Here is a 15,908-nt window from a genome sequence, read left to right on the forward strand (position 1 = left end):
TTATTTTCCGATGGTATAATTTAATTCACTATAAGGAGAGAGGAGAGGTGAAATTTTCCATCGTGCCAATCGCAGGGGGTCGAACGGAATTGCGGCCGGAAGGGGGTTGTTGGGTACCGTCAGTCGCCGAATCCAAATTTAGGCGCGATGAGAGTCTCTTCCCATCGTCAAGCTTCCTCGTAATACTTCAGGTCCAGTTACGCCGGTGTATTCATAGCATTTACCATGCTTTGACTCCCAACGCGGGAGCAAGGACGGGAGATGCTACGACAGCAGCTGATTCACGAAAACAAATTGTCGTGAAACTTTTCATTTGGATATTCGACGCTTGAAAGCTGTACACAATCGATTAAACGTCCACAAAACGATACTTCAAACAATGACAGCGCTACTGTAGAATGGAAACTCTTTTAAGACAATTATCAATGTTTCTTGATTCGACAAATCAGTCTTAATCAAATTTTAGCGTTGAGTAGAAAATGTACAAAATAATTCACCGAGAATTACAATCGTAGATTTAAAATCAATTTAAAATCAAATAAACATAAGGAAACTCGAGAAGTTATTACGGTTTTTCTTATGGGATTTCAGAAATATCAATAGAAAAGAATCTAGAGAAGTTCTGGAAGAAATAAATTATAGCACGAACGTGTGAAAATACCCCGAATCGAACGAGACGATTCGTTAAAAAGCTGGAAGGTACTTACGCGCTGCGAGGAGCTTAGGGGCAGCGGCGATGGCAATGGGAGCCGCGATTTTGGGTGCAGCGACCCATGGTGCAGCCAGAGCGGGAGCCGCGAGGATTCCACGGCGTTCTCGTTCCTGTTCCGGGAAGGCAACGACGACGGCGATGATAGCGAAAAGGATCACCTGTCGAAGAACAAATCATTGCTGGTCGTCCCAAAGACTAGGTTAACTCGTCCCAAAGACTAGCGACACACCCACTCGTTCCATAGACTATGGTAACTTCAGTCTTCTCAAAGATTAGGCATACCTTCACGCCTGTCAAAGAACAGGATAATCCAACTCGTCTCAAAGACCAGGATAACCCTACCCTTTCAACAGACGAGAATAGCCCTACTCTTTCCAAAGTCTAGGATAATCCTCGTCTCAAAGACTAGGATAACCCTATACTTTCGAAAGACGAGAATAGCCCTACACTCTTTCCAAAGTCTAGGATAAGCTCACTTGTCTCAAAGACTAGAAATACACCCACTCTTTTCAAATACTAGGGATACCTTCACTCGTCCCAAAGACTAGATATACACCCATTATTTTCAAAGGTGAGAATAACCCTATTCTTCTCAAGGATGAGGATAACCCCACTCCTCTCAAAGACTAGAGATACACCCACTCTTCTCAAAGACTAGGGATACCTCCAGTCGTTCCAAAGACTAGAGATACACCCACTCGTCTCAAAGACTAGGAATACCCTCACTCGTTCCAAAGACTAGGATAACCCCCTCTTCTCAAAGACGAGGATAATCCCACTTTTCTCAAAGAGGAGGATACTCCCATTCGTCCCAAAGACTAGGATAACTCCCTCTTCTCAAACACGAGGATAACCCCACCCTTCCATAAGACAAGGATACCCATACTATTCCCAAAGACTAGAGATCCCCAACTCGTCTCAAAGACAATCCAACTATTCCCAAAGACTAGAGTAGCCCTAATCGTCCCAACGATCGGGTGTACTCCCTCGATCGTCCCGAAAACGATCGAAAACTGAACAAAGACCCCTCTTTCTTCGCGTCGAGCGATCATCTCGTCGAGAGTGTCGCTTTGAGATGATCTCGGCGAGACCATCTCGCGGAGACCATCGTCTCTCTGGTAAGAGACTCGGTCCTAGTATAGGTGCGTGCGTTCGTGTTCTCTTACCAAGGATTTCATTTTGATGGTTGTGGTTTGGGTTTGCTTGGGCTTCTTGGAACTCGAGTGTGCAAGCGACTGATGAAAATCCTAGCGTAAACTTTGTCTTTTATACTCTTATTTTCCTACCCTCGACGGGTGTCGCGGAGCGGGCGTGGCCGTGGGGGACCTGAATCCGTAAATCAAGACAGCGATCTGAAACGATGAACTCGCGTAGCGGCGATGTTGCATCAGAAAATCACGATGGCGCGGCCTGGTGCACGCAACGCCGCGCGAATGTTGCAGAAGTTTTCAAGCGTCAGCGAAACGGGGTCATTGATATTTGCATATTTCACCGCCGCCGCTTGATTTTTTCCCATCCCCCCATCGGTCGTTTGTACTCGGTGTACAGCCACCGTTGCCGCGTGGGGGAAAAAATCAGACGGCAGCCAACGGCCGTCGCAATTTAGGCTCCGACTATAAGATGCAATCCGCGACGGTTGTTGCGTAATCTCTCTTCTACCACGGACTTTCGATTCTACGCGGTCGATCGGCCTTGAATACTCGCCCGATAGCTAAAATGTACCGCGGATAGCCATACAGGAAGGCAGGAAATGCTGCCTTGAAAATCCAGTTGAGCGTTACGACATAGGTGGGCAATTGCCCGTGTCCGCGCCTCCAATTCGCCCATTTTTTAACCCCAATTGGAATTCTATATTTTTCTTTTCTTTTCCAGCGATATTATTTGCTCTACCAACGATGAATAATACCGTTTAGCGAGTATCGATGCCGATCATTTTGAACTTTCAGTTCTCAAGGTTCTTCAACCGGGTGGTAGATCTGCTTTGCGAGGTTGTACGCTTGGAAGTTGTTACACACGGGTAAACATTCGAGACGAACGAGCTTCTGGAAGCTTCTCGAAGCTACCGAGTCCACGGTTGGACGTATCGTGTTACCTTTCTCGGGTGATAACTATTTTCGAGGGACGGAACGTTTAGGATGGGAAATATACCCATTGCTGGAAATTTTATTTTACGTATACTCGAGTTTTCGAGCGTTTTCTGTGTGGAATCTATACGTACGCGAAGGTTACCGTAAGTTAAGAACAATTATCTGATATCGTTACTTCTCGTATCGAAGACGACTGCAGAAGTAATTTGTTCACTTCGCTAGAATTTTAACGTTCCTTGTCTTAATGGATCTCTTGTGTCGCCTATACTCGATCCAGAGATCACCTTCAAGTGAGGAACTTAAGAATATGTGAAAGTCACTGCAAGTCAAGAACGATTATTGGATATTGTTGTTTCTCTCACCGAAGGCGACCGGAATAGATTAATTAGTTCACTTCGCAAGCAACATTCTTCTCCCACTAGATCTCTTATTTGGTCTATACTCCATTTTCGAGTCACCTTCAGCCACCGACATAAACTTGTGCAAAAGTTACCGTAAGTAAACACGATTATTACGCGTTCTCTATTTCTCTCGTAATTTATTTACATCAAGGATTCGATTCCTTGTCCCTGAATCTTATATTTTCTGTAAGTTCGTCCCGAATTGTGCACGCGATGAAGTCGCGAGAACGAGTCCTAGTTTTCGAGACTCTAAAGAGAAAAAGAATCGCGAAACTGCGCAACTTGGACGTAAAGTTTGCTACGATATTGCTTCATCAGTCGAGCTGGCTCTGCTTCCAGATATTCTAAAGAGAGAAGGAGTCCCATCGTATCGTCAAACTAGAGTGGAAGTTTCCTGGCACGCTGCTCCATCAGTGAAGCTGGCCAGGTCATCGAGAGACTCCCTGTTCCTAGGCCCAATGATCGAGAATGGCAATTGTCTATAAATCATCTACCAAGTACCTAAGACGTCCAAGTACAACGGAACGTTGATTATCCGGAGAACGATGATTCGGACACCGATTATGCGAGAATTGATTCCCCGATTATTGATTATGTCTGAGAGTTTACACTATGAGAACCGTAGTACGCGATACTTGCTGGATCGACGCTAGAAAGTACCTGCAATGTGACTTTAACGAGGATTATTTATTATTCGGTACGAGTGTCCTCCATGAATCGAAGCAAATGCAAACGATTGTACAGTGTTCGATAAACAATCCTTCAATAATATCAATTTCTCCAATTTGAGTATCTTTACGTAATAGAACCGAAGCCTCGAATTCTCGAGTCCACCTGTAATGGAGTTCTGAACATTAAGAATCTTTAAGAACCGCTTCATAAAATTAACCATTTCCAAAACATTGCTACAATCTTTCAAGTCTCGAATCTTGGAAAAGTAAAAATAAAGATTTTCCCCACTCTTCCACTACCCCCTTAATTTCTTCTGTTCACTCGGAGCGTTTCTGTGACACTATTAGCTCAATTTCTTCAGTATTTTCAAGAACTACCAAAAAAAAGGGACAATCGATGAAATTACCATTCGGTCGTTTCAGTCCCTTCTATTCTCCCATAATCGCTACCAATCGCGCTGTATTATACATTTGAGGCTCGGATCTTCGGGGTGACGTAAAAACAAAGATAATCCTCTTTTTTTCTCTAGAATCCCCCAGCCAGACCCCTAGAGCGTTCCTTCGATCGTCCTTCGCCCGTACAATCGAGCGAGCAGGTCGCTTATCGATTCGTCGTACCCGAGCTTGTTCTACGTCCTGGCCGGATAATCGTCCCGCTGCACCGTGTCCCGAGCGTTCAGTCTTTGTTCTGTTTTCCAACGCGTGGAATTCCTCGGAGACCGAGTAGGTACCTGATCGAGGAAACGGGGCGCGGTGACCTTTTTCTTTGCTCATCACGGGAGGCTACATCGTAATGGAGTATATAACGGTTCAATCCGGTTCGAGAAGGATCAGTAACAGACGCGAATGCACCGACGGGCGTAGAGGAACGCCGAGGGAAAATATAATAGGAGAGGACGTCGCAGACAAGGAGCCATGAAGCTGCCGGTAAGCGGAAGAAACTTTATCGCGGCTCATCGAGCGTGCCCGGTCGAATGGGAGAGATTCTTACGAAAAGAGAATCCGCGTGCCGTTCCTGATGAGAAAACTTTAATCTGTTGGCTCGTAATGCACTTTCGTGTCGTCCGTGAAATATGAACGGTACCCACCCCGCCTTATACTCTGACCAATGTTATTTCATATATATATAGAGAGAGAGAGAGAAATTCTGTTCGGGAAGGAAGGTGGTGGGATAATTGAAACGACGAGTTAAAAGTGGTCGTCAAAAATTAATCGTGATGCTGAGAAATTTTCAAAGTCCGCGGGGAACTTTGGTCAACCTTCCAAGTAGACCTTTCGCGAAGTCGAAGTCGAAGTCGAAGAAGGGATTCTTGGAAGTTTGGGGACAGTGGTACGATCGAAACTGTTTTGTAATTTAAAAGTGATTATTATAAAATTCCGGATGTCGAACGAATTTGAAAGTCTACGAAGAAAGAACCAGTTCGATTTTTCCAAGGGTCAATATCCCAAGTAGACCCCTTTATGGTTCTGGTAAATATAGCGTTCGTAGAAGTTGGGGAGCACTCGAACGATAGCAACTGTTTCGTAATTTAAAAGTGTGCCTCGTAAAATTCGTTTGTATCGAACGATTTTCAAAGTTCGCGAAATGTAACTGGAATTTTCATGAAAATTCGTGGTCTTAACAGCCAATCGTCCAAGTAGCTCCACTCCGGGGAGTTTAGGTCCCAACGAGTCTGTCGTTTTCGAAACTCGGAAACTCTCCGTTCTTTTTGCTCCGTATCTCTTCCCCTGAATCTCCTGAACTGTGACGAATCTTCTTTGAACTTCGTCTTCGTACCAGGGAAGATGAGAAAGTCACAGATGGTCAAACCGGGAGAATAGGTAGGATTTCCAGCTACCCTGGAACGAAGATAAAACTCAAAGGGAGATTTGGCACAGTTGGGAAGATTCGTGAAGCCGGTGTATCTAAAAACGTAAACAGACGATGCGAAAGGTGTTCTCGCAACGATGGAACTAATATCGAAACATTCGCGAATGTCGAAACATTCGTTTCGATGTCTTCGAGTGAAAATAGGAAATAAGAAAGAATGGCCAAAATGGAACTCGTATTTTTGACGTTACACGGAACAATTGCGTCCCCTGCGATAGCTCCGACCGTACGAGAAACAATTACGAGTATTATGGGTGGGACTGTGACCAAAGGACCAGGTTTAACAATGGTAGCTGGTTCCAATTCGGATCACTTTATCTCCGAGTGTCCTTCGTTGCGATCCCCGTGCGTAGGAAACTTTATAGCTCCTCCATCGAATTAACACTCGTCATTGTACCTTCGTAAGAATGGTGTGTTCGGGAACCCTTCTTTTATTTCCCTTCCTCCTTCCGGGATCTCTTGATCCCAGTCTGGTCGTGTCTCCTCGTTCGGAGTCCCGAATGGCTCGGTGATTTCGATTCCTCGATCAGCAAGGATCGTTAGGTGACACGGTCGACCAGGGATGCCCCGAGACATCCTCGTTCGAGGCAGCATCGGTCGCACCGCTCGTAAAATGTTTGCTCGAATGCTGTCCACGTGCTGGGCACGTAACCGCGACGATGACGACGCGTTTCATGCGCGGCACGTCTACGGGGAATCGAGTTATGCAAATCCATGGTGCGTGCAACTCTATCCGTGGACATCGGATGCGACGGATGCGTGTCGGATATTGTCCTCGAAGCACCCGTAGCGTTCTCGCGGCCCGCGACAATAAACGCATCGGTTAGACTCCGATCAGCCGAGTTACTCCCGTTACGCTCGATGGAACGTAATCCCACCTAGCGTGGTATTATTACGGGGAACCGAGTTTTCGTGGCCGGAGATGCAGTCTCGCGTTACGTGGATAGAGATACGATCCTCGGGGGACAGAGTCGCGAATGAAGTTTCGAAGAACCGAATGCGTCTTTTAAAGATCGGTGCGGGAGAATCGGGAAGACGAAACAGGAAGGAGTACATCGAACTGTCAAAGTTGGTAGCGAGCTGTGCTACGGATGAGAATTGAGAAGATTGCTGGGTTTAGAGGAATATGGTAGCTAGAGTTGATAGAATGTGAACGAAGTGTCTTTGATTCAAGAATCAAGAAGGTATCAGAGTTAAGATTCTGGCTATAATAGAGACCTGGAGAAATGATTCGTAGGTTGAAGGGAACGTAGACCGTGTACGAGTGGAACGTAGACGAACCTATGAGTTAAGAAAGCACATCGAACGGTCGAAGTCAGCTAGAAGCAGGCTACGTTGGTTATTGCATTGGCCTGGAAAGATGACTCCTGGGTTAAGGAGTGTAACCTAGCACCGCGTGTAACAAGAATGTGGGCTCCGAGTAATTTTTGCTTACTTGTACCTTCTTCCAGATCACCTTCTCAGCTCCTCCAGGGAACCTACTTAGTAAAGCTAGGGCAGGGACATTAGCGACTCCCCGTTTAGCCTGGTGCGACCCAGAACCTCTTCAAATCCTTCGCTATCTACGTTTTCCACAACGTACGCTATCGTGAAAACTTGTCGAGGGTCCCCTCGTAAGACTGTCCAAACGCTGTACAAGCGAAAAGATATCGCCTACAGACGTCGCGTAATAAAGAACACGTAACTATATTCGATCATAGAGGCAGTCGCGGCAGACGTCGGTTAATAGAAGATATTTATGGCCGAGATTACGAGAAAACATTCCAACAATTGTGTCGCCTAACCCAGGGACGCCCGTGCCCACGTTTTACCTGCGGCAGATAACGCGTCGCGGCCAGTGAGGCTCGTCTTAATAAATCACACCTTATCCGTTTTCAGCTGCAGTTAGCGGCATCGATTCTCCTGACATCCGTTTGCGCCAACGGCTGGCCTTATCGTGAAATAGTAGGCGTCGGGCAATCAGCAACGCCGCTGTTCGTTGCACCAGTTTATGGACTCGCACCTGCGCCCGGTCTGTTGCCAGCGGAGGCTGCGAAAGAGCTCCCGACCATCGTCTCGGGCCCCGTAACGGGGACCACGTTCGTCGAAGGATCGTCATCAGGACCCGTGACCATCCTCTCGCCCGGTGATCCAGTTACAGCGCTAGAGAACGCTCTTTCGACGACGCGAAGTAAGCTCCGTCGTCTCGTGGCGTTCGAGAGAGATTTCGAACTCGCGAAAATCGAAGACGCGGGAACCCGCGCGAACCTTTCGAATCAAATTCGAACGTTTACGACTCGAACCGCGGGACTGGTCTCGATTGCGTAACCGAAGTAGCGCGATATCGAAATCTATTGCCTCGTATACATTTTACGAGACGCGTAAACCGTGGAATTTATCGTAGCCGCGTTTCTTCGACGAACTATGGATCCAGTACGTTCGTAAGTTCGCTCCAGGGTGGTATCGTAACGCGCGAGTGTTTCACTAGCGACGAATCGGGGACGCGGAAAACAATGAAAAATGTACGGACCGGGATAAACCCGACCGAAATTACGGGAGAAAAATATCGATTCGAATGTTCCTCCTGGCGAAGTGAACGCGGAAAGAGTCCTTCGCAAGGAGAGCCAGACTCTGTTCTTCGTTGGCCAATAGACGTAAAAGTTGTTTCAAGGTTTTCTATTTGCAAATCGAAGAACGGGTCTGTGCTCGATCGGCACCATGGCAACTGGAACATAATGACTGTGTAATTTAGAATGGTAAATCCTATTTTAATCGTTCCCGAAGGAGAACTTTGCCTTAGCTTTGCACCAAAGCAATTTGAACGTGAACCAAGAACAGGTGTACGATCTTGACTGGTAGTTATTAAGAATCTATTCTGATCGTTCCTGAAGGATGTATTCCTCTTGGACCGAAACTAGAGCAATCTCCTTTCCCACAAAGGAAAAAAGATTATCCGACCTAGAATGATAACCACGAAGAATCTATTTGAATCATTTCTGAAGGAGACCTCTTAGAGCCCAATCGTCGAGAAATGAAATCACGTTAGAGATTGCTGCCACCGAGGAGATTTGTTCTTGATTTGTGTCATTAATTTGTTCGTTTTGATCGGTTGAATCGCGATGACTATCAATCGACAACTGCCACGGACTTCGTTAATTTTCTTTCCAGAAGCGAACGATGCACCAGGTGCGCCCGAAGATTCGGTGCTCATTAAGGGAGCCTCGGCGGGCCCGGTAACGCTCGTCGCTCCTTCCGACAATTCCGTCGCTGTCGCCGGCGCCGATAATGCAGCGTCAGCTCGAGCGGAAACAAAGAACGAGGCTGTTGCATCGTCAGCATCGGCGGAGGTCGCAATCGAAAACGCAGAAGAATCATCGGCCGCGGGAGCGTTGGCGAACGCGGCTGCAATCAGCGAAACAATAGGAATAGCGTCAGCGAAGGCGGTAATAGGTCCCTCTACCGGACCCATAATCATCGTTGGTCCGACCGCCCCGCCAATACCAACTGTCGCTCCCTTAGACGCCCCAGTGACGATTGCAGCTTCGACTGATAGTAGTTCTGTCAATGTAGCTTCGACTTCTAGTAGTTCTGCCAATGTAGCTTCGACTGATAGTAGTTCTGCCAATGCAGCTTCGACTTCTAGCAGTTCTGCCAATGTAGCTTCGACTTCTAGTAGTTCTACCAATGCAGCTTCGACTTCTAGCAGTTCTGCCAATGTAGCTTCGACTTCTAGCAGTTCTGCCAATTCAGCTTTGGCGTCTAGCAGTTCTGCCAATGCAGCTTCGACTGCTAGTAGTTCTGCCAATGCAGCTTTGGCCTCTAGCAGTTCTGCCAATGTAGCTTCGACTTCTAGCAGTTCTGCCAATGCAGCTTTGGCGTCTAGCAGTTCTGCCAATGCAGCTTCGACTGCTAATAGTTCTGTAAATGTAGCTTCGACTACCAATACTTCTGACAACGTAGCTGCGACTGCTAGCAGTTCCAATAGCGCAACTTCGTCTACTAGCAGTTCCACTAGAGTAGTTTCGAGTGTTAGTAGTTCCGAAAGCGCTGCTTCAACCGATAGCAGTTCCAATAGAGTAGCTTCGACTGCTAGCAGTTCCAACAGCGCAGCTTCGGCTGACAGCAGTTCCAACAGTGCTGCTTCAACTGCTAGCAGTTCCAATACAGTAGGTTTAACTACTAGCAGTTCCAATAGCGCAGCTTCGACAGCTGGCAATTCCAACAGTGCAGCTTCCACTTCCAGCAGTTCCAACAGAGCAGCTTCGTCTGTCAGTAGTTCCGCCAATGCAGCTTTGACTGCAGCCGCTAATGCTAAAGTTTTGGACGTTACGATTGTCGAAGAACTTAACAATGGACGTGGTATCGCAACAGGTAAGTCACCTGATCCCTTCTGCCTCTTCTCACAACATTTTTCTCTTCAGTGATACGTCTTCGATTATTAAAAATAAAATCGAGTAGTTATCGAGGATGAGATATAACATGAAGAGTTTTTGAAAAACTCTGTATATTAAACATAAAATTGAGTAGTTATTGAGAATGAGATATAACGTACAAAGTTTCTTAATTGACTCCAACTTACAAATGAAAGAAAAATGATCGATTTTTACCTGACAATGATTACGCGACGCAACACAAAGTAACGCGTAACAACTCGTTTTCCTAATCGCCTAGTTCTTTTTCAAAGAAGAATCAGGTGTCTTGAATAAATAAATATTGAATATTGTGCGTTGAATAAATACTCAGTATCTACTCTCGGTATCTATTTAAATGAAGTATTAGAATAGAAGAGATCAACATCGAGCGGAAATTTTCTGCATTCGCTAACAGTTTACACTGCACGGTAGATGTTTACGCTCTGTTTTCAGGCACAAGGGAATCAACCGGAGCGGAGGTTAGAGCGTCCAGCTCGACCTGGGGAACGCGGAATTCTGGGAATTCCGTAGTAACCGCCACGGCTGGGGTTAATTCGATTACGCCCGGAGCTACAATCGCAGTCGGGGAGGCACCCTTAAGTAACGTTGTCGTATCAGCGCCGACGGTTCCCTCCGCGGTCGTTTCCGTGCCTTCGGGTGCCATTTCCGCCGCCGCCAGTGCGTTGTTCTTCCAGGCGCCGCTCTAACCGTTCCGAAAGCTCGCAACGACCGGTTTGTTGGTTTCTGTGTTCTCGCGAGGTGAAAAATCGTTTCGTTGCCAGACGGCTAATTTACGAAGCTGCTGGCCCTGTAGCTGCACGCATGGTAGCGATGGGACCGATACTGTTAGAGATTTACCACTTGCCGATACTTTCGTGGAAGTATCAAACATGTATTAAATACTTTCGTGGAAGTATCAAACGTGTATTAAATACTTTCGTGGAAGTATCAAACATGTATTAAATACTTTCGTGGAAGTATCAAGTATGTACCAACTACTTTCGTAAAATATCGAATATGTGCCAATACTTTCATGGAAGTATCAAATATATACCAAATACTTTTGCAAAATATCGAATATGTGCCAATACTTTCATGAAAGTATCAAATATGTACCAAATACTTTTGTAAAATATCGAACGTGTACCAATACTTTCATGGAAGTATCAAGTATGTACCAAATACTTTTGTAAAATACCAAATATGTACTTTCGTGGAAGTATCAATTATCTATTGACAATTTCGCGGAAATATCAATTCGTATAGTTAATCTTGTAGAAGTATCAGATGTGTGTCGATACCTTCGCTAAAGTATCAGACAAGTATCGATACTTTCGTGGAAGTATCACATACGTATCGATAATTTCGTGAAAATAACGACATCGTGCGATGTTAGGTTATAATTTGCGGGCTGGTCTGTTGCTATCGATTCGATATCGTTCCCATCGATACTCGCTAACCTTTCGAGAGAGTTTCAAGCGCGCGCGTGCGCCAGTAAGTCCAGTGTGGCGAGAAAAGGAGCGCATTCGTTGACATTGCGTTGGCGATCGTAGCGATACGAAACAAGGAAGGGAAAAGTTGTGCAAGGACGACCGGGACACGCGCCGGATAGTCGTTGGCATTGATGGCTGCGCGTTGCTTTCTTGTAAACGACCGTTGAATACAATGGCGGCGATTTTCACATCTCTACGAGGCACCGAATACCTCGTTGTCGCGATAATTGTTTCCAATAAACGACAAAGCAGAGAAAAATTACGTTTCTTTTTTTTTCTTTTATCTCTCTGTCTCTCGATTGTCTCTGATTTTATTCCATTCTTGCGACCACGAAACTTTTACGATCGAGAACTATAAAAAATATTCCTTTCGATTATAATCTATCGGCGTCAAACCGGAAACGAATTTACATAATTATTCTTTATCGATTCTGAAACGTGTGAAAACTAGTCTCCAACGGGGCAGATTTTTACTAGGAAGTAGTGTCCGTATCGTGTAATTTTAATTGCGCAATACGGTCTGTTAGTTGACTCGATAGCGTGGAAACTTGTACCGATTATATTCATCCGTTAACCTTGCAATAGGGGGTTCATCGAACATGGCTACCCTACAACCTAACCAACCTTAATCCTAAACTTGTAATCTATTTAAACGCAAGATTAACGATGCTGCTACGCAGAAGATCGTTATCATCGAATAGAAAAATTACTCGGCGGTAAAGTTTCGAAATTCCGTTCAAGTGGGAACGAGGTGTTCGGAAGGCGGTGATAAAATACGAAGAAACAAAGGCTAGAGGAATCTAACCTAACCTGATTTAATCTTAAACTCATAATTCATTTAAACACAATATTAACGACACTTCTGTCTGGAAGATTGTTATTATCGAATAGAAAAGTGATGGAGAACCTAACTCTACTTAATCTTAAACTTACAATTCATTTAAATACAACATTAACGACGCTACCGTGTAAAAGATTTATTATCTGATAGAAAAATGACAAAGAACCTAACCTAACTTAATTCTAAACTTACAATTCATTTAAACACAATATTAACGACGCTACTGTGTAAAAGACTGTTATTATCGAATAGAAAATTGCCAGAGAACCTAACCTTACTTAATCTTAAACTTACAATTCATTTAGACACAATATTAACGACGTTACTATGTAAAAGACTGTTATTATCGGATAGAAAATTGACAAAGAACCTATCTTAACTTAATTCTAAGCGTACAATCCATTGAAACACAATATTAACGACGGAGCTAGATAGAGAATCGTTATCGTCGAATGGAAAAATTCTAGAGAACTTAACCTAACTTAACTCTAAGCTCACGCTCCGTTTAAAGACGAGAATAACGATGTCGATACGCGAAAGATCGTGATCATCGAACGAGAGAATTATTCACCGCTGGAATTTCGAAATTCCGTTCAAACGAGAACACTGTGGAAGGAGTGGTTGATTTCGAAGTAATGAAACAAAGACAAACGAGGAGAGAAAGACATTTCGATTAACATCGATGGTAAACACGTTGTTCGATCCACGGCGGCGATGAATTTCGGTATTGTTGCTGAATCGCAACGTGACGCTCTAATTAAGTTATATTTATCCCGTTAATCTAGTTAGCCGTGCTCGCGATCGGAGCGATCCAGCGGCTGGTGCAATCTCTATTTTGGGTTAAATCATAGCAAACAAGCTGAACCTAAACCATGCGATTAAGCTTGAAACTCAATTATTACCGTGCCGCTTTCACTAGGCAAACGGACTGTGTCCGAGTTGGCTCGCTGGTGGACTTTTGCCGCGCGGAGGCTAGCAAATCGCTCGTCTCGTTCCGCATTTCGAACCTCCTCCTGCAACTATTCTAACCGGAAATACTTTCCGCGACGGTGATCCTCCACGTTGAGCTTTGTCCAGTCACCTCGAAGAACGATCCCTCGAAACGCACCCTGTGCTGGCATGTTTCTTCAGCCTCGCGAGAAACGCGACTCGTGGTCCGAAAGAAGATTTACTTAGGTTCCTGACTTGTAGAATATCATTTTTCGAGTAGTGAAAACTACTTGGACGATAATCGAGAATTGTTGTACGGCATGCTGAGCCCCAAAAGCAAAATAGTGAGTTGGAAACTAACAAGTATTGTTAATTATGTACATTCTTAACTGTAATCTATATTATTGGAAATATATACACTCACACATATGCATGTGTATATGTACATGTACATTTTTGTAATGAATATTGTTTACAATTCGTAAACAATACTTATCCAATTCTAAAACATCAAGAAAATTTACTGCTTAATCAATTTGTCTTTAACAACGTATTTCAAGTTCCAAACGCAAATTTCAATAATAGTCGTTTAATGCGTTGAAAAGTAGAAAGTTCAAGCTTTAAAATGGTTTACCGTTCATCGAAATCGAATGAATTTTAACGGAGTTATAGCAGTTTTAAGATTAAGTAAACTTATAGTAGTCGTGTCTGGTTTTTCGAGGTAAACGCGCCATTTTGATTACATCGAAACTATGATCACACGCAACGTTGTATTATTAATACTTTTAACCATATTTATCATCCATACATGGAAGTAAATATACAGATATATTAAAATAAATATACATGTAACAAGAATACGTATGCATACACGAGACGAGGTGCGGCTAAGAATTCGATTACGAAACATAACCTTGCAGAATCTAACCTATATCCACGCAGAGATAAATATTGAAAATTCCACGCACGAATTGGATGACTTCAAACTCCTAGATGCAGCTAGGCTAAAGAAACAGAAAAAAATTTCCAATTAATGATACGGTATTGCAATGTCCATTAGGATAAAATCTTTGCATTCTTCTCTTTGACCAGAGTGCTCAACATAATGTACAAGATGGAAAACTCGAATCGAATGTTTCTCAGAAGTGTATACTATGTGTTATTAAGTAAAGAACGAACCACAGGGATTGGAATGGGAATAATTTCGGCACTTTGTCCACCCTGTCCATTGTCTCCACCTTGTCCACCTTGACCACCTTGACCACCCTGTCCACCTTGACCACCTTGACCACCATTATCTCCACCTTGACCACCATTATCTCCACCTTGACCACCATTATCTCCACCTTGTCCACCTTGTCCACCTTGTCCACCTTGTCCACCCTGTCCACCCTGTCCACCTTGTCCACCCTCGCCCCCGTGATCACAATTCTCATTACAATCGTTGTCCCCTCCTTTTCCATTCGTTGATGATCCTCCTCCGTTTATTACATTGCCACCGCACGAAGAAGTACAACTTTGTTCGATCAAAGCTCGAATACTTCTCAATTGGCCCATAATATCACCCCCTCCTGGGTGAGGGCTCCCACCCCCTGATGAACTTCCTCCTGAATTACTCCCGCCTTGCGTTTGCAAGGCTACGTTTTCCAGTCGAGATTCCAATTGAGGTACTTTGACGAGGTTTCGGAAACGTTGCAAAAAGCGGTTCGCGGAGGCGTGTTCGATCGTCTTCAAATAGAAAAGGGACAATATTTTAACACCTGAATCGATGCGAAATTATTCGTGTAATGTTACAAATTTACGTAGAGACGTGAAATACAGTAACGAATACAGTAGTCGATATATGTATCGTTTCGTTTAAAAATGTTCACTGGTAGAAAAGTTTCACTTGCACGAATATCCGCGGACACTTTGCATAGATAGTTACGATCCGTTAATTAATAACTTTACTCCGCTTTCCTTATTAAAGAACAAAAAAGTTGGGATGAAAAATTCGTGCCTCGTATTTAGTCATTAAAAGTTTCGATATTTCGAAACGTTAAGGGTTCGAAATATTTACCATTCGTAAATAAATCTGTCACGGTGAATCGCAACGGTGTCGCGAGAAGGGAAAGACACGGAATTGAATTTAATTTACGTTCCCCGATCAATCGAAGAAACGTTGTGGAATTAATTTCCACGTTTAAAATTGCATGGAAAGATTCGTTCTCGCTCCGAGCTAAAAAGCGACAATGACGATCGAAACGCGATTGTCCTCGTTTTCGGTGCATGACGTGTTCCGCGCGTTGAAGGAGCGTTAATTAAAAACTGATTGCTCGTTTAAAAATAAAGAAAATATGAATAGAATATTTTCGCACGGAATTCTATTCGGTAAATAAAATTTTTGTTCGTAGACTCGTGTTTGTTGAATGATCATCGAACGTATCGATCGAGGAATACTTTAAATTGAGTTGAGAATTTTTTATACGTACGTGGAGGGAAACGAGAAGCAACAAACCGACGGAAATCATTT

The 15,908-nt window shown here is 44.2% G+C and overlaps 1 protein-coding gene and 1 long non-coding RNA gene across 2 annotated transcripts; both read right to left on the reverse strand.

Moving 5' to 3' along the window:
* On the reverse strand, positions 1-1,935 carry Apd-2 (apidermin 2). The gene is made up of 3 exons (XM_076318864.1): positions 1,879-1,935; positions 708-870; positions 1-276 (listed from the first exon to the last, which is right to left on the reverse strand). The coding sequence occupies exons 1-3, from the start codon at positions 1,888-1,890 to the stop codon at positions 221-223; spliced, it is 231 nt and encodes a 76-aa protein (XP_076174979.1). The 5' UTR covers positions 1,891-1,935; the 3' UTR covers positions 1-220.
* Positions 1,936-13,646: 11,711 nt separating this feature from the next.
* Positions 13,647-14,726, reverse strand: LOC143150797 (uncharacterized). The gene is made up of 3 exons (XR_012993182.1): positions 14,576-14,726; positions 14,325-14,400; positions 13,647-13,719 (listed from the first exon to the last, which is right to left on the reverse strand). It is a non-coding gene; the product is annotated as an uncharacterized LOC143150797 (long non-coding RNA).
* Positions 14,727-15,908: the final 1,182 nt, after the last annotated feature.

The sequence above is a fragment of the Ptiloglossa arizonensis genome, chromosome 8, assembly GCF_051014685.1.
Source record: "Ptiloglossa arizonensis isolate GNS036 chromosome 8, iyPtiAriz1_principal, whole genome shotgun sequence".
Lineage (NCBI taxonomy): Eukaryota > Metazoa > Arthropoda > Insecta > Hymenoptera > Colletidae > Ptiloglossa > Ptiloglossa arizonensis.

What these genes read in the sequence shown, in the direction of transcription:
- Apd-2 (XM_076318864.1), bottom strand. An exon ending in CCCTAAGCTCCTCGCAGCGC is followed by an intron (nt 277 to 707) that starts GTAAGTACCTTC and finishes TTCGTGAATCAG; the next exon opens with CTGCTGTCGTAGCATCTCCC.